This window comes from Zophobas morio, unplaced genomic scaffold (assembly GCF_036711695.1).
Source record: "Zophobas morio isolate AGI-343-1 ecotype UQ-CSIRO unplaced genomic scaffold, CSIRO_AGI_Zmor_V1 ptg000029l, whole genome shotgun sequence".
In the NCBI taxonomy this organism is placed as follows: Eukaryota; Metazoa; Arthropoda; class Insecta; order Coleoptera; family Tenebrionidae; genus Zophobas; species Zophobas morio.
The window spans coordinates 1,421,452-1,444,047 of record NW_026972134.1 but is presented as its reverse complement, the minus strand read 5'-3'; the positions used below and the strand labels follow the sequence as shown (position 1 = coordinate 1,444,047).

General features: G+C 32.9%; 1 protein-coding gene and 1 long non-coding RNA gene across 4 annotated transcripts; one reads left to right on the top strand and one right to left on the bottom strand.

Annotated features, from left to right (window-relative positions):
* Positions 1–16,464: 16,464 nt before the first annotated feature.
* Positions 16,465–18,275, bottom strand: LOC135137610 (uncharacterized). The gene is made up of 3 exons (XR_010281883.1): positions 17,289–18,275; positions 17,079–17,238; positions 16,465–17,000 (listed from the first exon to the last, which is right to left on the bottom strand). It is a non-coding gene; the product is annotated as an uncharacterized LOC135137610 (long non-coding RNA).
* A 502-nt stretch (positions 18,276–18,777) lies between these two features.
* LOC135137504 (synaptic vesicle glycoprotein 2C-like) lies at positions 18,778–21,135 on the top strand. 3 transcript variants are annotated; one of them, XM_064067186.1, is made up of 11 exons: positions 18,778–18,906; positions 18,980–19,183; positions 19,346–19,508; positions 19,566–19,747; positions 19,800–19,984; positions 20,033–20,223; positions 20,277–20,418; positions 20,486–20,597; positions 20,651–20,810; positions 20,868–20,995; positions 21,043–21,133. In XM_064067186.1, exons 1-11 carry the CDS (start codon positions 18,819–18,821, stop codon positions 21,096–21,098), a joined length of 1,611 nt encoding a protein of 536 aa, XP_063923256.1. In that variant the 5' UTR covers positions 18,778–18,818; the 3' UTR covers positions 21,099–21,133. The 3 variants fall into 3 exon arrangements, with proteins under 3 accessions (XP_063923256.1, XP_063923258.1, XP_063923257.1); XM_064067187.1 differs by lacking the exon at positions 18,778–18,906 and having other exon boundaries at positions 19,105–19,183; positions 19,238–19,508; positions 21,043–21,135; XM_064067188.1 differs by lacking the exons at positions 20,868–20,995; positions 21,043–21,133 and having other exon boundaries at positions 20,644–20,751.
* The last annotated feature ends 1,461 nt before the right edge of the window (positions 21,136–22,596 follow it).

Genomic DNA, 22,596 nt, shown 5'->3' with positions numbered 1-22,596 from the left:
GCGCCCTTATATGAGAAAACACTTCAGAAATTAATTTTTGGTCTCTATAATCCGTAAATAAATGGTTCGCGCCCTTCGTAAGTGTTTCCCTTTTATTAAGGCTTCATATTAGTACGCTTATCCAAACGTTTCTCTCAATTTATCTCACAATAGCACAACACACTGTGCGGCGTGAATGTTTCTTCGTAAATGGTAAAGGGGTTATAAAGAACATAACAAAAGCCTCTAGCAAGAGGTCGGCAATAGTTTAATTTAAGAACTAATATCTATAAAAGACGACTCTAAATCAGCTGCAAATATACATTTCTACTAAGGCTAGAAAGAGATATTTCTTTGACTCAAAATTTGTTTGTAAACATTTAGCTTCATATTAAGCACAAGTTTTTCAAATAACGATGAGACAAAAATCTCTTACTTCGGTGATTTTATGCTTACTTAAATATAAATAATGAACAATGAAATTACAGTTGCATTATTTTTAAGTTTACGCACACGTGAGTTCATACAATCAGATAGAAGTCACAGTGAACTCTTATCTAATGATTCAGAAAAATTACCCAATTTACGAATACATTTTCTGAAAAATTTTACGAATTCCTTATGCGTCGATTGTTATTGGCAAATAGTGTATTAGAATTTATATTAAAAAATAATAATAAAAAATTTGCGTGTTGGCGAATAACGTCATATTTTATCCATTTCTTTTTACTTCCTGAGCATAAGCTAAGGCTACTTTTATGTTTTCTGACCCGTAGAGTGCGAAAACGTAGGTCCCGCCTTTCTGCCTGTCGTCTGTTGCCTACCTTTTACTACTACATATTTACGATAGTAAATGTTATTTAAAATTTTATAAAATAACATACTCGTACATTGGCAGTTTACGAATCACTGTTGAGATTTTACCCTAGATATCCAGATTTTTGAAAAAATTGCTTGAAGTTTATTTTAATAGAACTTCTCTTGTCCTCGATTATATATAGTCCCGCAAATCCCGCTTCTTTGAAAAATGATAAAATTTGTTTTTACGATTATCATTTTGTGATAATCTTTGTAAAGTAAAAACCAGTGTTGTAAATAACAGCTGCTGCGCCGCATGGGCGCAAATTTCAAGGTGAACAATATGAAATATATTTAAAGCTGATAACCAAAAGGAAATTATGTATATATTCTCAACTTTTCAGTACTTTTTTTACAATTTTTCATCCTTAACTTTGACTCATCATGTTTAAACTTTGAAAGAATTCGACTAATAGCACGTTCAGATTATAAACATCCGAAGTAAAAGAAAATGAAATTTGGCTGATTTTGTGCCCTCACCGTAGAGAAGAGAACTGAATAATTAACACTCAATTTTTTCCCAAAAACACTCATAGTCATAAATTTGAAGAACATCCTTTTGCCAAAATTGTAAGATACCGTCATTATTTTTAGAAGGAGGGGGAGGGTCAAAAACGTACAAATTCTGATTTAGCATGCTTCTAATAGCCTTAAATTATTCGTATGTTTGGCAGCATTTGGCTTTCCAATTTCAAAGCTAAATTGTAAAATGTTGCACTACAGGTTTTATTTTTTCTCCAAATCACATATGTGTGTTAACCACTCCACAATAACAAAAATTAATCATCAACGTTGCAAAAGACTACCTATTTATGCGTAAACATTAATAATTCAGAAAAAAATATTACAGTTTCATTATTTAATTTTTTATCCGCAACATCCTATTCATGAAAACTGCCATGAGCCGATATAAAGAGTTGTGGATCACTGTTCAGAACAGGCCCACCAGTTTTTGACAAATTTAGTGCTAAACATAAAACAATAGTATATTAAAGAACGAGTTTCATAAGGCAAATATTGAGACACGAATCCAAGTTTATAGAACGTGGGGCGAAGCCGCGAGTTACATAAAGGGTGAGTGCCACAATGGCCTTATGAACGAGTTATTTAAATATACAATTTTTTCTACTCCTATATATGAAAGTAGACTTTTTCCCATCGTTTACCCTTAACGAAAACATCATTTTCACTTCTAGAAGTGAAAATACTTATTCATTCTAGAAGCGAAAGTAACCATGGACTGCTATGTGAAAAGTGAAAATTTAAAGTTTAAATCCACTGAAAATTTAAGTATCTTTTTTTTAATTTGATCAACTATTAAGAAATGAAATATGACTACCTTTTTAGATTGAAACTAAATTGATTAAAACTGATTAATAAATTTGAATAAAAATTAAACAAAAATGTTTGACGCAGCAAGATCTGCATACGTCTAAGCAACCAGTAGCGCTAGTTGGCGCTAGTCAAGTAGTCATATTGTTTATTCTACGTGATTGTTTTATTTCGTAATGACATATTAGGTTTCAAATTGTGTTCCTAATTTATTGAAAAAGAAAAGCCATGTCTGATTCAGAAGAATCGCGTAGTTCCACACCACCTTGTGTGATACAAGCAGCAGCATCCGCTTCAAATGATATCTTACCACAAAAATCCCAACAGAGATATCAGTTTGTATACGAAAAATTTATAACTTCGCGGAAGGACAACCGAGTGACATCTTTTTCCGAAAATGTCTTGATGGCTTATTTCGGTACATTGTCAAACAGTCTGAAGCCCTCCACATTATGGAGCATGTTACGAAGTGTAATAAGTCTGAAACATGATGTTGATATTTCTAAATACCTCAAATTAAAAACTTTTCTAAAAAGGAAGTCGACGGGTTTCAAATCTATAAAGGCAAAAGTATTGAATTCGGAACAAATTCAGTTGTTTATCGATAAAGCAAATGATGAAAAATTCTTGTTCACGAACGTAAGTTGAGTTGAGGTTGTGTTTTATAATGTTTCATACTAGACTATTTGAAGGTTGCTCTAATATTTGGGATCTGTGGGGCCTGTCGTTCACATGAATTAAAAGATTTAGAAATTCAAGATGTTCAAGATTTAGGAAGCGCTTTATTTGTGACTATTCCAAAGACAAAAACAAATTTACCTCGTTCATTTACAATTGTTAATACCCATTATAAAATCTGCAAGAGATACATCAATCTTCATCCACAAGGAATAGACAATACGACTCGTAGATTTTTTTTGAATTACCAACACAACAAGTGCACCCGACAAGTTATTGGAATTAATAAATTTGCATCTGTTCCAAAAGAAATTGCTAAATTCCTCAAATTACCAGATTCACAGTTAGGTATATACTGGCCATTCTCTAAGGAGATCTTCCACGACACTTCTTGCAAACACGGGTGCTAACATGACTGAAATAAAGCAGCACGGCGGATGGAAATCGAGTTCTGTAGCTGAACAGTACATCGAAGATTCGATTACTAACACAATTAATAGAGGGAAAAAATTTTTTGATTCATTACAGATTAGCAAAGAAAATATCGGAAGTTTACCACCTATTGAGGGTTCGTTGTCACCTAAGGAGACAGAAATAACAGAAGCAGAGGTTCCTCCTGCATCACATGCACTTGAAGACAATGTGCCTTCATCAATAATTAATAAAAAAGAAAATAATGCTAAAGCAGCAGGTGTTGTTCATAATTATTATAACTGTAATTTTCAATATATTACAAAATAAAATTTCCTGAAATTTATATGTAGTTAGGTACGTTTTTTGTCGTAGAAAAAATAGCATTTGCGACTCGAACTGAAAGTCAATTTTTTCGTTCGTTGAGTGTGTTACACTCGTCGCTGCGCGACTCGTGAAACAATACTCAACTCACGAAAAAAGTATGACTTTCACTTCTTGTTGCAAAATATACTATTTTCTACCACGCACGTTTTTCCGCAAAGTTTAATTGAAATTTGCGTTTTTTAGATCTGGGGAATTTTGTCGTGGTTGGTGATAGGTTAGTCTGACACGAACCACGAAATATTTGAGGTTCGAATTTTACAACAACAACTGCTATTCAAATCAATTAGAGTTTTTGTAAGTTAAAATTGTTTAAAATGTCTTGTGAAGAAGTTAGTGAAGTCCTTACGCGTCACGAAATACGGGAAATTTTAATTTGACATTTACCACTGACATTCATCTGACATTTCTCGTCATGGCTACCAATCTTACCGATCTAAATTACACCAGATCTATTTCAGAATTCCTGCGCAGTAGAAAAATAATTTTAAAATAACAACGGATCTGGTTTTATCACAATAACCATTATTCAACAATTCTGAAGGTAACATTCTATAAATTTTGCACTAGACATCGTCACTATTATCTACTCTTAATTTTATTGTTAATTGTCGTTTAGAATAACATAAATCTAACATAGTTCGTTAACAAATTTAAGTTCAACTAATCTAGACCCTTATAATTAACAGGAATTTTATCGTTTTAACTTAGTAAGAAAATTTGCACCCTCGATTAAAATTCAGTGCAGCATAGACATACATTTAATCCTCATCTAAAAGGATTTACACGTTATAATCTGGATTCTAGACACGAAATTATTAGATCAACGAATAAAAGTAGCAGTGGAAGTTGTGCCCCAAGTTTCAATCTCGAATCAATGAAGTGTTAATTACTACTGGTACTAAACTAAACTTGTTATAAAAGAGAGTATATTTTAGTATATTGGTATTTACAATATAAAATGTTTTAGTTATTTCACATTTGGTAGTCTATTGCTCTCATGCTTTTCAAGAGTTAACATTTAAAAACTGAAAATAAAGTATATACAAATTTAAGGAATCTATATCTAAAAGTTTAATTTTTTATAAATCAAGGCAAGATAACCAGCTCCATTTTTTCTTCTTTTAATATACAAGAAATTCTAAAAACTTTGAATTGTGGATTTTAAGGGGAACGTTTAACCATTATACTAGAAGAAGTTTTAAACGTAGTTTCAAATTTGTCTATACCAAACCTGTGTGCAGCAGTTGGCGCTGGCGCATCTTACATATATTTTATTTATCTAAAACACTACTGCTGTTTACCATTTAGAAAGAACGTGAGTTGCTACTACAATATAGTTTCTCCATTAAATTAAGCCTCAGTAAAGAAAGAGCCAGTTCCGAGGCTACGTCGCTATTTGTTCGAGGAAATGCACCCAATAACGTTCTGTTCATTTCATTGTGCATATTTACTTTTCTTTATGTACCTTTGTAGCAAACCTAAATTCACTAGGTCTGCAGGGTTATCTCAATCTCAGGTATGTTTGATTGCATGTCGTTGTTCGGTAGGTTTGTTTTACCTTTTATCTGTGTTTCAATTTGATGAAAATAAATATCATAGACAAAATCAATCTTTGCCATAGTTTAAATAATTTAAAAATTAAACTAAGTATTTTTAAGTATTTATGCTATTTTATGAATTGCCCAGTTGTAATAATCCAATGAAGGGTCTAAATAAAACCTCATACGTGGTGAAAAATTGCTGGAATGTAAACTTTATAATATTCAAAATACTGAAATTATAGACAGTTAGAAAGCTGGTTGCTCGTATATAATTCCATTTCAACCACAATGTTTAAAAATAACATACACGAAAAAAGTTCACTGGTAGATTTTGTCTAAAAAATGCATGTATTATCGAGTTTATATGCTCAGAACTAAATTATAATATTGGTACTTATAAGTTGACTAATTTAGTTTAGCTTGTTGTATACAAGTCAAGAAATCAAATGTATTTTCGAAGGAATAATAAATTGTGTGTTAAAAAAATTTCCTTATTTAATGAGGAATAATGATTTTTTAATTTATTTTTGGAAATAATATGAGTGCAATTTAACATACTATTCTAGAATTGTAGGTAATAATGATAAGGGCTGTAGCAGGTAGTTACAGGTGAAAACTAGTGAAAAGGACTATATACAGGCGATGTTTTAGACGAGCAGAAAGTTACAATTATTATAAAATCACACACGTCCTTCGATATAAAATCGCTAGAACGAAATCTTTAATTTTCGAGAATTTTTTTAGAAAATTTTAAATTAAGACGACTAAATGCGTTTGCATATGTTCAGTTTGGATCAAAATGAACCAAATACTTACGACTAGTTATGAAAGAAAAATTGGTTTAAAGAGTTTAGACAGTACTTCCCTCGCTGTCGGAAACTTGACGACTGCATGCCTATTGTGTTTTTTTTCTCATTACATTTTTGTAGTGGGAATTTAAAAAAAAAATGCGATGACGTCATCAACATTTTTGCAAGGACACGTATATCAGTTGGGATAGATGTAGTGTAATACTAAGAATAAAATTATTATAATCTCAAATTTTCGGGAAAATGAATTGGGTCGTTTGAATATTGATTTGTAATAATCAATAAAATAACGAAACAATTTACTCACGTATACCTTCGTATCAGAGGCAACTGAAAATCGTGTATGTATAAACATTCTTAATTTAAGATGACAGGCGTAACAGCATACGTGAGAGCCAAACAGAGAAACTGTAAACAAAACGACCGTCGGTTTTATTGCTTCGACTTCCGCTTATTATATAAAACATTGGGTTTTATTTTAATTCTTGACGGGGAAATTCACAATTGGTTGATTATAAACATGTCTATTTCACATTCGCGGAATCAAGTGAACGCATAAAACAAATGCAGGTCTGTAATGTTAAAGTCGATGTAAATAAGCGTGCTACCCTTATGTTTCAACCGAGTTTTTCCTTTAACAAATTTTGTGTCTACCAAATTGGGTTGGTTGGGGTGTAATACTAATAATAAGTGTTGCCTTTAATTTAATCAATAAAATAAATTGACTTCATTAATTTTTTTGAACCACCTCTTAAGAAAATCTAAAAAATATGAATGGAATGATAAATCACAAGTACAAACTCATCATATTTTTTGCATTTTAGATAGGATTTATTCAGCAAAATTTAAGGGTGACGTCATCAATTTTTTTAGGAGGGATGAACAAATACATTTTGAACAAAAGTTTACCATGCTTATAATAACTTTAAAATATTCTCAAGATTTCAAAGCATTCGGTTTTGTAATTCCTGATTAAATCGATAAAATAAATTCACGCCTTCATTAATTTTTTTGAGTCACCCTGCATATGCAAATCCAAAAATATGAATGGAATGATAAATCACAAGAACAGACTCATCATATTTTGTACATTTTAGATACGATTTATTCGGCAAACTTTTGAGCTGACGTCATCAGTTTTTTGTAGAAGATAACCAAATATATTTTGACTAAAAATTTATTATGCTCTTTATAACCTTAAAACATCTGCAAGATTTCAAAGCATTCGGTTTTGTAGTTCCTGATTAAATCAATAAAATAAATTTACGCATTCATTAATTTTTTGAGTCACCCTGTATATGCAAATCGAAAAAATTTGAATGGAATGATAAATCACAAGAAGAGACTCACCATATTTTGTACATTTTAGATATGATTTATTCGGCAAATTTTCGAGCTGACGTCATCAAGTTTTTGGAGGGGATAAGCAAATATATTTTGACTAAACATTTATTATGCTCTTTATGACCTTAAAACATCTGCAAGATTTCAGAGCATTCGGTTTTGTAGTTCCTGATTAAATCAATAAAATATATTTACGCATTCATTAATTTTTTTGAGTCACCCTGTATATGCAAATCCAAAAAATATGAATGGAGTGATAGATCACAAGTACAGGCTCATCATATTTTGTACATTTTAGATATGATTTATTCCACAAACTTTTGAGCTGACGTCATCAAGTTTTTGGAGGGGATAAGCAAATATTTTTTGACTAAAGATTTATGATGCTCTTTATAGCCTTAAAACATCTGCAACATTTCAAAGCATTCTGGTTAGCAGATTAAAAATTAAATTTCAAAATGTTGTTTTATAATTTTGATTTTTTTTCCAAAAATCTGGACGTTTCGGGTGAAAAGTCGATTCAGAGTTGTAAACTACATGTGTAGGACTATGTTATTTTATACAATTGAAAACCCATTTACTATGTACAATTTTGAAGTGACGTCATCGCATTAGTGGTGGGGATGATTAGACAAATTTTGGTTAGCGTTTTACCATCTACATGATATTCTTAACATAAGTACAAAATTTCACAACAATCGGTCGAGTACTTTCGGAGATTATCTGTCTAATAAAAATCCGGGACAACAGACGGACAGACGGACGGACAGACGGACGGACAGACAGACGGAAATGGGAGACCTATTTCTTCGTCTTCTAGGGGTCATGAAAGATCGAGAAAACGTAAAAGTAGAGAGTCGGCCGACGGACTCGATTACAATACTTCCTTTGCTTACGCTCGGGAAGTAAAAAGCAATATCATCTGCAGAGACGCATATACCAACAAAGCTTTTTTAAAGAGTACAGCAACGACTCTGCAGACTCAAACTCGAAAATTTGCAGAAGTCTTTACGTCTCATATTTTCTGCAATTAACATTGGATATCTGTACTATTAAATAATAATTATAGTTTAAAAAACTAAAAAACACGCTTTTAATTTTTGTTAATTAAACAAACGCATTTTCACATTTATAATATTACTACGTATATTACTTACACTAGTAGAGTTGTTTCCCGTAGCTCCGCTTGCGTGGATTTCGCAGTTAAGACACATCATTTTTCACCTCGTTCACTTCCCCCTCCGCAGTGAACTTCTCTATTTTCTTTTCGATATTTCACCAAATTTTAATTCATTACTGAGTATTAAAGACCTGAAATCGATCGAACTTTCGGTATTCAAAATAATTATGGACGTATCTTGTTCATATTCATAGTTTTCTTGGTTTTATAACAACATAGCAAACTTAAAAAAGGTTCGAATGAATCTGACAACAATAGCTAATTTTTCTTTTTTTCTGTCTATATATCTAAATCGATATTTTGTTTTTGTAAATGAACGTTAAATTGGCGTAACAAATTTCTTTAATGATTTTTCTCGAACCTAGACTTATGAACATCATAATATACCGTTGAATCAGTGCGTCATTCTTTGAATATATTGTATAAATTTTATTATTATAGATTATATTCGTAAGTGACACTTATACAAAGTGTTGAAGAATGTTTTAATCTTTGTCTAAATTTTAATTAAAGACTAAACAAACTAAACCACTGAGAACGTTGACATGAAACTTAAAAGAAAATTTTACTTGAAATAACGAATAAGTTTATGGAAATAAGCATCTAATAAATTTCGTCATTAAAGAGATTAAATTTTCATAACTTTAGACTTTATTATCATTAGAGCTTTAGTGCCTCCGCTTGTTTGCAGTTTCGTAATTAAGCGCCCTTCAATATTAAGTAAGAATCGATTACTATTAATTATCTGAAGGGACGACAGCGTAGAATCCTGCCTAGCACATTAAATATACTTCTTAGACATATATATCTTCTGTTATTTTGTTAACATAAACCTTACTGAAAAAGCTTCTAATGCAATCAATAAAATAGATGGATTCATTCATAAGATATTAATGCAATGGTGGGTAAATTACAAGTAAGAAGTCATCATATTTAGCATATTTTAAGTAGAATTTATTCGGCAAAATTTTGAGATGACGTCATCAATTTGGGGGGGGGGGCAAAACAAATACATTTTGATTAAAAATTTACTACTTATAATAATTTCAAAACGTCTGAAAGATTTCAAAGCAATCGGTTTTGCAGTTCTTGATTTAATCAATAAAATAAACTGACTCATTCATTAATTTTTTTTAGAGTCATCTTTTATAAGCAAATCCAAAAAATTTGAACGGAATGACAAATTACAAGTATAGACTCATGATATTTTGTACATTTTAGATGGGGTGACACAAAGCCGAACGCTTTGAAATCTTGTAGATTATTTAAAGCTATCATAAGCATGGAAAATTTTTAAGCAAATTATGTCTGTTTGTCTCCCCCAAAAAATTAATTATGTCATCTCTAAATTCTACCGAATAAATTATACCTAAAATATTCAAAATATATTTTATAAGTTATTACATGTAATTTGTCCCTGCTTCATATTTTTTAGATTTTCTTATACAGATGGTTCAAAAAGTTAATGAATAATAATTTATTTTATTGGTCAAATCAGAAACAGCTCACTCCATTTTCCCGAAAATTTGGGAATACCATACTGTTATTATTAGTATTAAACTGTATGAATCCAAGTTGATATACGTGTTCTTGTAAAAATCTAAATGACGTCATCACAAAATTTTGTAAAGTTAAAACTCATTTGAAACATTCGGGTAGCACGGTTCTTTATATTTTCTTTAACATAAATTTTATAATTTTTCGAAATAGCTGGATATTTTCCATCGTACTTCAGGGGTGAGAGAACATCTTTTGACCAATTATTATTTTTCGGAGTGCCATTGATCAACTGACCCTATAGACAAGCCGTCACTGCTAAAGAATGCCCATTCCGCCAACTGATACCGGCCGGAATAAAAATTTTAATTTTAATGAAAATTTGAGAGCATCTACAAAGAGGAAAGGGAAACGATTGTTTTATAAACATGAAGGCATACTGCTTATTAATACCTGACTGTTAAACAAGGATGTTTTAATTTATGCGTACGCCTCAGTGTACGATTTTCATTGAAGGAAAGTACGAGTATAAGACAACCGCTTTTAGCAGATCATATTAATAATGAAAGGATCTTTTCATTATAGCATCATTTATGAAAGCTTTGTATTGTTATAAATTACGATAGCTCAGTTTTGATGTTTAATTTATAATGTTTGTTCGAATAAAGAAAATTCATTTCAAACAAAAAAATTCTGTTGAGCTTTAACTTTTTGTTGATTCCTACAGTAATACTAATAATTTAAATACCTTCACGAAATGCATAAAATATGCCCGCTATTATCAGAGTGAGGGGCCTTTTATTCCGTTTTGTGGATAGTGTTTTCAGATGCAAGTGATATAGGCTAATAGTTAGAGACTCATTTACTTTATATATTTCAGTACTCATGAAAATCGGTGGATAAAGTCAACTGGATAAGGAATACCTACTCTAGCAACTGCTACTGGCCGGAAAAATCAATCCCTAATTCCCAAAATAAGTAAAAAAGTTCACAATTTTTGTGAACTAACAGATCTGGCATTTGAAGATGAGTATTTCTTGTGAAGATAAAGTACTGCCAAATAGTTAAATGAATAATAAAAAGTTGAATATACAGGCTTAGTCACGAGAAAATTACTTCTGAAAATTACTTTTACGCAATCGAAAATACCCTGTAACACTTGATCCAATATGAATGAAATGCTTGATTCATGACTTTGGCAGTGTCATTTTCACAGCTACGGAAAAGGTTATGCGAGTGTCCAGGGCGCCGCTAATAAATTTGTCAGGGCTTGCACCGAGCGCCTCTTGATCTTTTGGAATGATACGGATTAGTCACTTAATCTTGAGAATTATTTCTAAAAATTATGTACAACGTAAAGTTAAAGAAGTAATGAAATAATTTAAGTACTACAACAACTATTGAAAATGTTGGGCATCCACTAAAAAACATGCATTGATTTTAACGCACTGCAATGTTTGTGGACTTACAGCTCTGCACTGTGTAAGACAGTGTCACGGGTTCTTCATTCAATGAGTAGGGGGCGGCCAATTACATCTCACTGCACATTGTTGAGAAAAGTTTCTACGAAAGTTTCTTTTTTACTAAGGGGATGCTACGAGGTTTTTTGTAAATGGGTGCTTGAAGACGCCCAAGAACATTTGAAACAATCTTAAACTGCATCTGTTGGCCTATTCAGAAAATATATATGTTAGTAGTTACCAAACTACTTTCCTGTAAGGACCTTAACTCCTGATACTTTGGTTCACATTTTTTACCTTATTACCTTTTTCAATTCAAGTATTTTCGTACAGAATTTTTGCTTCCATCAGCTCAAAAAAATGTGTTACAAAACTTATGGTGTTTGTAGTCATTATCCAATTTAATGACTTTCAATTCTTGTCAAAGTTTTTTCTTAGTTTCGATGACCTTTAGTCCACGTTAAGTTCACGTTTACCTTTTTCGGATTAATTTTATATGTTACTCGATATTTAATTTTTTGAAGATGTGTGTTCCCTGACGTTAAGTATTTTCTGTAATGAGAGGAGTGCAGTCGACTAGTTTCAACAATTTTTTTAGAAAACTTCGACTTCTTGGGTTCTAAAAACTGTCGGAGTTGGTGAAAAACGTCATGTAAACGAAGTGTGTACCAAAAAGAATTTTGAACACAACTTAAAGTTTACGCCATGTAAATCCCTAAAAAAACTCACTGAAAACTTGAGCATAGCCACACTAATGTCATACCATGTTACTAGAACATTCAAATTTAGTCCGCAATAAAATTAAATTGAAATCGGCCATTACACACTGAGATGTTGGTAATGTATGTGTTGGTAGCTTAAACATTATTTGCGTTTGTTTGTGCTAAAATTAATTTCCTTGATTTATATATTATATATTTTTACTACAAAAAAATTGAAAAAGATTTATTAAAATTTACTTACCACTATATACTCTCAATTAGTTTAAAGCTTCACACATACTTATTTATGAATTCCGAACAAGATGTTTGCTGTGAATAATAGCAAGTGCCGTTGAGTAAGTTGGAGTATATTTAGGTACACCACAGTTACTTAAGGAAACCTAATTATTATCCTAAATCAACAAATTTCAACAAGGTGGAAACGTTATCGATTTCTACCACAGTGACAAATTAGTGCTGATGTAAACCGAGATTAGTATATAAACACAAATAACAACACAAATCCTAGTAATAGTCAACATTCTAAACAACAAAACATTTGTCTGCTGATAAATTTCAGTTCGTGACGTTTTGATATCGGGTTTGGTTTGTGTTCACAAATTTCATACTAGATTTTGTACATGAACGTGAGGTCCATAACAGTCGAATCGTTTTATTATTATTAGCTTTGCGCTCTACAATTTCGGTTCCCGGAAACATTCATACTTTATTATACATTAAAAATTTTCTGGCTTAAAATTTTTGGGTCGGTAATTCTAGATCACGGTCTTTAGGAAAACGAAGTTAAAGTACCTAACCATTACAGTAATCAGAATTACGAAATATACGAAATAATATGTGGAAAATTTCGTTTCTGGAAGTCCCTGAATATTTTAATTTTATTTGTGACATTCCTAGCGGAATGCTTATTTAAGCCACTTTCCCGCAACATTTCAGCTGTTGAAGATATGCCGAGTAATTAGTAAAGTTTAAAACCCGAAAATAATTTTTACGCTTCCAGAGCAGCAATAATGTTTATCATACTGAAGGTTTAATGGCCATATTTATGGATAAATTACAACGGTTGAAAATTGTGAATGCATTTGATACTTAGGGAGAACTGCTTTAAACAACCCAGTTTTTATAAGCGTACTTTTGTAACAAAACTTTATGTTCAATAAATTTAAATTAAATTATATTTAAAGGGTCCTGGAAAAGTTAATTTCTTTGTATAACCAATAGGGGATATTTTTTAAGACAAAACAAATTCTCCGCAGACGTTTAATAAAAATGCACTAAATAAATACTAAGTAAATTGTAAAAATTTGTTAAGGTTGCAAACTCGAGCTGTGTTTGGAATAATTCTGCTAATGGATCTAATGAAAAGACGAACGTAAAAGTGTGTGGTCACAGTTCGTTAACTCTGTTATAAGGACTTTATAAGTTTATTTTTTTGAAAACTCTTCGAAAGTCATCGGCCGCGCGAATGCAAGCGGAAGTCGCGACGAGCCGAGAAGAACTCTTGATTGCGGCGTCCATATATGTAATATTATGAATTAATGAGCAATGAGCATCCTGCACCCTTTTACTTCCAGCAAATATTTTTCTCCCAAAACCAGTCTGTTTAAATTATTACAAAACTTCAGTCACATTTTCAGTCAATCATTATCCATTACATCTTTTGTAAGTAGATTGCCTGTATGACCATTACACATATTTGTGGAATATTTCATAGGCAGAGCGCTTCTGTGACAAGGGCGTATTTTGTCGTTGTATTTATAACCTCTTATCTTCTTTTTACGCCTGTGCTACTTTCGGAGAGCGGGTTCTTCTCGTGGTGTTTGCACTTACCTTGGACTCAACTTCGTTGCTAAACTCTTCCTAACCAAAAATAATAGGGCGCCACTCAGTCGTTATGGTGGAAAGGAGGGTTGGGGGGACTGAGACCACCCAACTTCACCAATGCTCTTTTTATTTAATATAAAATAAATTAAATCGACTAATTAGGTACATTATAAAAAAACTATGACTTGAAATCAAAAAAATGTGGTGGGCAGGAGTTCGGTTGGCTGTGGCGTTTAGCAGTCCATGAACGCGGTTAATTTACCTCCAGGTTGGCGGTTCGACAGACTTACCAGGATGACAGGATGACACCTCTCCTTGACACTAACTTTTCACCCCTTTTTCGTGAACAACGACACCCCAAAACTTCCGTGTCTTTTTCTCTCGACCTTCTCTCGTCGCCGTCTCAAAACCAAAAAGCCTCGCTCTTCTCGAACCTTCTATCTCCTACCCCCCTACTCTCTAAATGCGCGCGCTATTTAAATCGTGGTAACATTTTCATGTTACATATTATACTACATATCTTTAGCCTTGTGCTTTCCTTTACCAAGAACATGTTTCTGAAGAATTTTCTGAAGAATTTTAATAATAATAATATAATATATTTGCCCAACAGAATAATTTCCAATTATAGGACAATTAAGTGACTTGTAAACATCACGATAAGTACATTTAACTTAACTCAACTCAAAATTAACTTAAAAAAAAAATGTATACAAATATACCTATAACTTAGACGTAATTCAGATTTCACATTTCAATTGCTCGCCGCACAAGACTTCTTCGGTGAACTACAAATCTGTATTAATAAACTAATAATAAATGAAAAATAATTAATAACAAATAAAAAATAATTAGATAATAATTAAAAAATAATTAAATAATTAAATAAATTCAGCCGTGTTTACTACTTCACATTTTATACTAGACCTTATTCTTATTTAAATATTGATTTTGCACAATTTATTAATTCAGTGTAGTTACACATGATTCGTCTAACTGATTTGCTAATTTCATCATTTTGTACGTAGGTGAGTTTATTAATACATTGGTTTTGGCTCTTGGACATAAGAACGTATTATGATATCTTGACTGAATTCTTGGAACAAAAAATATAATGTGAGATAACAGTTCAGCATAATCAACTTTCCCATGTAAAATTTTAAATAAGAATTTAACAGCAGATATTTTCCGACGATTTTGCAATGTTGACATATTATTGTAAATTAATAGCTTTGCTTGATCAAATCCTCTGCTGGGAAATCTACCAAATTTTACATTATACATATATTTAAGACACCGCCGTTGAACCTTTTCTAAACTGATACTTTGATTTGCGTAATTTGTGGACCATATTAATGAGCAATATTCTAATTTAATTCTAATAAAAGCTTGAAATAGTGTTTTAGTTGCATCGGCATTATGGAAACATGCGCACGTTCTTACTATAAATCCAAGTGTTTTAAAACTGCTTTGGGTGATTGTTTCTATATGATCACTGAATGTTAAACATTTATCAAATTGGACTCCCAAGTCTTTCACCGAATCTACTGTTAGTTATATTAGGCACGTGGAACGAAAACACGAACAACAGTTAACTCATTTATTATACAAACACAAGTAAATATACATTACAGTGAACTTGGACACACGCGCGCGGACAACTGACCAGCCATTAGTGTGACAGTGTGACGTTCGTCTTCGTCATGGCTACGTCATCGCTGAGGCAGTCGCGCAGACTACCACCGAACACGCGCTCCATCTATGTTTCCTAACAGAACATTTTTCCTGTCTCATTTTCTTTACTCAAATCCATCCATCAAGAATTGACTGAATCCTGTCAGCACAATGTACCAATGTGCTTTATGTTACTAAATTTATTTTTCCAACCATCCACTAACAGTATACAGTACCGATTCGGATTTGATATTATCAAAACAAATATTTACACATTTGTGATATGTCACCTAATAAAGTAGTTGACAATATCTTCCCGCAGGGTAAGGGTAAGTAGTGCAAAACCAGGTAGTGGGATCAAACCGGGTACCGTTTATACAACCCCTACAACTTATTCCACCTAGCGATATGTATCCAACACGTTTTCTTCACAAGCGATAATGTAGTTAGGTCGAGTCAACAGGCATGAATCCATGCTTGTTTGACACTGGCGATCGTTGAAAGTTTTCAGTGCTAAACTTTTGATGTTTTATGTGATTTTAATACTTTTGTGACGTGCATTTAAGGGAGCTCTAATTACTGGTAAGTGAATTACTTTGTTTCATAGTTATTGATGTTTTATTTAAACTCTTAATACAGGGTTTCTAAAAATGTTTATAGGGTCGCAGTAGGTCATGTAAACGTGCCGCCTCTCAGATATAACTGAACGGAAATCTGTACTAAGTGCCCAAGGACGCATGACAAAGACCAAACGCATCTGTATAACTGGTTGCCTGAACGCTTCACATCTTTTTAAAAAATTAAACTAATTCATTACAATAAAAAGAAACAAATTTATTGCGGTTAAACATCACAGTAAATGTTGAAAATGTTCATCATTTTGTTCAAAAGACATGTTCACTCTCTTTTTAATTTCAAAAATATTCTGTAACATTCTTTCGTCAAAACTTTGGACCCGCTGTTCAACTGTTCAATTCTGCTCAAATCTTCCACGAGATTTATCTTTGGTGGCACTGCCAGTTCGAACAAATCTGTTGATTACATCTCTAATGTGAGCCTCTAACGATGATTCTTGAATTATTAAATCAGGGTATTTGGCCAGATACTCTTGCTTACAAGCGGTTACAGGATACACCACTCTTCCTTTCCGAAGTCCCATTGCGATGACAAGACATAACGATGAAAGAAGTGTCTTGTTCAACAGAATAAACCATTTGCACGGTCTTCGCTTCCTACCATAAAAACAAGATTTTCGTACGCAACCACCAAGTGTTTTGAAAACGAATGCAACGTTTCCTAAAAAACTGGTGCAAAATAATGTGTGATTACTTTCTGAGAAATTTAATAATATATTATTAAACTAGACTTAAATCTGCATTTACCTTTTCAATTTTTAAGCAACAGTTTCATGTTGGCAGACCGTCAAACACTAGCTACCTGGTTATGCCCCACTTTCCCCTACCTTCTTTTCATATACTGGTTGTATTGCCTTTTCATGAAATTTCTAAAGTGCTTCGAGTCAATTATGTGCTTATATTGTAACTGTAAAAAAAATGCTAAATTTTTATAATTTTAGTTTCTTAAATATGTACCTTCTAGATTATCGACGAAACCAAGCGTTTTAGTTTTTTTCTACTTGAAGTTGATGAACAAACAGAAGCAGCATTACTTGCAGTTGCAGTCAAATTAACTGTACATATTGAGGTAGAAGGATAGTTGTTTTCGTAATTACTTACAAGATTTAAGATTCCATCAATAATAACTTTCACTTTTTCAATAGATCTCCAAGCCTCTACGAGTTATATTTAGTAAATAGAATACGAGTACTATATTTTTGTATTTCATCAGAATCATCAGATGCGTCACACTCATTACTTCCATTTCCACCTAGTTACAGAATCTTTTAATCTAACTGAATTGACCAGTCCGCTAAGTTGATGGTGTTGTGTTCGTCGGAGATTTGACAGCATTTAGAGTTTGGACAGCTCTTGTAAACATTTATAAACACAAAATACTAAACCTGTATTATGTTATGTGGTAGAAACGCAACAGAATAGCATGTTAGTAACAAATATATCATTTTACATAGCTACCTCTGAGATTCTAACCCGTAACGCATAATTTTTTAATCCTATATATATAAATAAAAATCGACATAGACGACAGACAGACAGACAGACAGATAGACAAACGAAAACGAGAAACTACTTTTTTCGTACCCTAGGGGAAATGAAACGTCAAGAAAACATATGTGGCAGTGGCTTACGCTGAAGAAGTAAAAAATTATAGGGTGTCAAAACATATTTGTTTTAATGTACAGAGGTTCTCATAAATAAAAGTTCGCAAAATATGTTTGTTTAATTTTTCAAAAAAGCGGAATTTGTTGGGCTGTACTTCAGGCGTGAGGGAAGTCCTGTCGAAATAACCTCCAACCAATTTTTGAAAATTGTGGCCCTTTAATGGAAAGATTTACCTGACGATGAAGTGTACAAAATCATTTAATTTTTTCCGTTGCAAGACTGCACAATTTCACTTGATCCTTTTTAGCGATGTAAAAACATGTGAGTAACGAAATACGCAGCACACTAAACAAAATTTTCGTAAATGTCGCTTTTTGAACGCTGCGTGCCAGCGATTTATTAATTAATGGTTGGATTTTAAAGAGTAAACAGTTTGATCTTGTTGGTAAACATCATAAAGGACGTATATAAAAAGCATGACTTTGCTCTAATGTTTGATAATGAATTGGCATAACTGCTGTTCCGCTGGTTAACTAAGATTGTGATCTTAACCAGCAGTTTCTTCCAAATTACAGCTTATAGGCCAATATTTTGCGGTATATTTTGTATAACATAAGAAATTTATATAAACGTTACATCACTACCGTACCAAGTTCATTTTTGTTTTAAATATTGACTACGTAATATCAACAAACACTACGTACATTAACACAATGTTAGATAAGGATTATACGCTTTGGAAGGATTTATTTTGACATGCATAAGAAAAGGATCCTTGTTCTCCTTGTTTTAAATTTAATATTTGTTTTTGTTTAAATTAAAACAATAGTCGTTATTTGGCGGAACGTTCGACAAATTATACTGAACTATTGCAGAGACATAATGCCCAAAATTAAAGTATATAATATTTCAGAGAATGTTGACAAACATGTTGCGGAGAATAAGAACCGTGAAGTTACACCCACACAAGGTAAGACATTGTCCTATTATTATGACAATATTATTATTCATGATAAATATATATGTTTTTTTGTCATTTGCAGACATTTACAATGCAGATTTTGAGACTGCAATATCTGCCACAAAATTTGGAAAGTTTAACATACTTCTGTTTTTGTTAGTGATTCCCGCAGGATGCACTTTTATGTTGGAGACAACTACAATGTCTTATGTCTTTCCAGCAGCACATTGCGATTTAGACTTATCGTTAAACGATAGGGGATTTTTGAATGCCATCACGTTTACTGGTATTTTTCCATACTAATTTTTTATAATAAAGTGTGTGCCTTATTTCACGATAGTTGCTCCGCTGGTAGTTCCCAAAGAAGTAACTGCTGAGATAATCGCTTCTATGAAACAGATTTATGACACATAGCTTTAACTACCTGTATTATATTTTACTCTTTTAGGAATGATTTCCAGTAGTTTCATGTGGGGATTTTTGTGTGACACGCTTGGACGAAAGAGACTGATGGTTATTGGTTATCTTTTGGATGCCGTATTCGTTATAATGAGTTCGTTTTCCCAAAATTACACTTTTTTATTAATTTTTAAATTTCTTGGTGGATTCATGTAAGTTTAGTAACTAAAAACTACGTGTACGGAAATTTTAACTTTAAACTTTCTCAGCATTAACGGACCATTTTCTGCTTTAACTGCTTATTTATCGGAATTTCATTGCTCCAAATATCGTTCACGGGTTCAGTTAGTAAGAGGTACCATCATTAGCTGTGGAACTATGGTATTGCCACTATTAGCATGGGCAATTTTACCTCAAAAAATTGTTATTACACTTTTTAATAACAGCGTGGGTATGTTTGTTTTACCCAAAAAAATAAATACATGTTTGTCAACAAATTTTAGTACTACGTCCTTGGAACCTGTTTCTGTTAGTATGCGCCATTCCGTCTTTAGTTAGTGGAATAATATTTATCTTTATGCCAGAAAGTCCTAAATTTCTGATGACAGTCGGACGCAATGAGGAAGCTTTGGCTGTATTTCGGACAGTGTACGCTCTTAACACTGGAAACAATAAACAAAATTTTCCGGTAATATTTCTTGACTTAGACGTGCATTTTATAAGAGATTTTGTGTAGATTCAAACTCTGTTAGACGAAACAAAAACTGAAGGGCGAGAAATGCAAAAACACGGCGGACATATTACTGCTGGCAGAAGCAAGACTCAAGCATTGAGAGAAGGCTTCCAACAAATAAAACCATTATGTTTTCCTCCTCACCTCAAGCACATTATTTTGGTCTGTTGCATGCAATCTTTAATAATGTCAGGGTAAGTGTTAGTAATGCAGTTATTAGCAACTACTAGCGAATGATTCTTTATAGAGCAAATACATTGAGATTATGGTTACCTCAAATATTTCAGGCAATTAGTGACTACGAGTACTATAACAATGGTAGTACCGCTAGTCTTTGTGATATGTTGGAAGCGCTTGAAACATCTACACAATCAGACATATGTTATGTTGTAAGTAGTATACAAATCTCTAGCAAATCTTAAAATGATAAAATTCTGATTTCTAAATTTTTTACAGAATTTTTCTCCAACGGTTTACGTGAATACAATAATCGTGGCAAGTGTAACAATATTTGGATTTGCGGTAGTTGGATCCTTAATCAATAAACTAGGCAAAAAGACACTGCTGGGTAATTTGAAGCGTCATTTAAATTACGAAACTTTATATGATTAAAGGTTATAGGGATCCTAGCATTTAGTGGCGGAATGTGTGCTATGTCAATGTATTTTGCCCAAAACACTGCCGTGGTTGTAGTATTGTCGTCTTTATTCCTATCAGCTGGAGGTATTGCTGGAAATGTGCTCTTAACTATTATCATAGACTTATTTCCAACATCGTTAAGGTAGAGTTTCAATTTTGGTGCAGTTTTAGCAGCTGAGCACACATTTTTTATTTACAGAGTTGTAACAATTTCTCTCGTGCTGATGTTCGGTCCACTAGCGTCGATGACTGGGAATCTGGTTTTTCCACTCTTGTTATCATTAGGCTGTGCACCGCCATTTTTCACACTAGGATGTGCGCTAATAGGTATTTGGACATTTTTTAAAATTGTATCTCAATGTTTTTTTTTTCAGTGTGTTCCTTCCTTGTGATGATTTTGCCAAACACAGAACGAAAAGCTCTCAACTGACGACAATATTGCTGTAATAATATTATATTTATTTAATAAATAATTTCATTTAGTATTGTACTTGAGTATTTTTTATTTAATTCTTGTTTTCTTTTTTACATGTACATCTACAAGCTAAAATTTCAGTATTATTAAAAAACTCCCTTGACTAAATACGTATGGTACATTATGTAATAGAGTAGTAATACGTCGTATTGCCGATGGTCCTCCTAAGGAAGAATCGTTGAGAGTACTTTGATGGTGGACCACCCAAAAAAAGTAAATAATATACTCTAAGTGGCTTTCCGAAAAGGACAGTATAGTAAAAAGTATGTACCCCTTCTGTTGCAGCTCCAAGATGTCAAAATTCTCTGATGAGAGTAATTATGACTCAAGAACTAGTTCTCGCAAAACTCTCGAAAATAAAGGAAACCATCTCACCGTGGGCTTGATGAGGTCTCGGCCGCGTTTTTGAACGAATGCCCTCCTGCTTTATTCAGACCTATAACCATGCTACTGCAGCAATCTTTTAACGATACCCAATGACTGGCGTACGGCCAATGTTAAACCCATATTTAAAAATGGAGCTTGACTCCATCAACTACCGTCCCATAGGCTTGACTTCCATAGTCGTGAAGTTGATGGAATCCATTATCTGCGACCAGATGCTTTTGGTTGGAAAATAAAATCATTCCTGATGAGCAACACGGGTTGGTACGTGGTAGATCAGTGGTTAGTAATCTCTTAATTTGCCTCAACGACTGGACGAAGGAGTTTGATAAAAGTAAGCCTGTGGATAGTGTCACATCTCAAGCTCAATTTCTCAGGAAACCCAAATATTAAACTCCCAAATAAAATTTTAAAGTAGATTTATTACATAAAATGGTACTTACATGGTTCCGGGGTCTAGTTGTTGCGATGATGGTCACCCACTAACTCCCTGTTTCGGATTCTCCTTGGAGCCAGGAAACCACCTCCTGCTAGAACACCAATTTTCCCCACTTGTCTTAGTTCAATCACATTTCCGTTCTAGCAGAATAATGCCCTCCCGTCTCCAAATACCACCATCGCATGATTCGAGAGGAAGCGCCATGATTTCGCAACTAAGAATTATAAAATATTTGTTTTCATAACAATATTGTCTAATTTGACTGCTCAAAGGCGTTCGGCAAGGTCCCTGGTCGTCGAATGTTGGTTAAGCTTGAACATTTCGGTATAAGAGACAATCTGCTTAGACGGATTGAAGAATTTCTTATCCATAGAACGTCAAAATTGGTAACAGCCTTAGTTCTCGCCGTAATGTATTGAGCGGTGTACCGCAAGTATCCGTTTTAGGGTCTCTGCTCCTCATTGTGTATACTGCTGATTTTGCCCAAATTATTTCGAGTCCCTCTGCTTTTTTGCAGATGATTTAAAATTATACAATATCAGCGCCCATTGCAATTTTGTAAGCGCCGACATAGGAAAGATCTCTTCATGGCAGACTGAGTGGCTTCTTCCGCTTAACGCAAACAAGTGT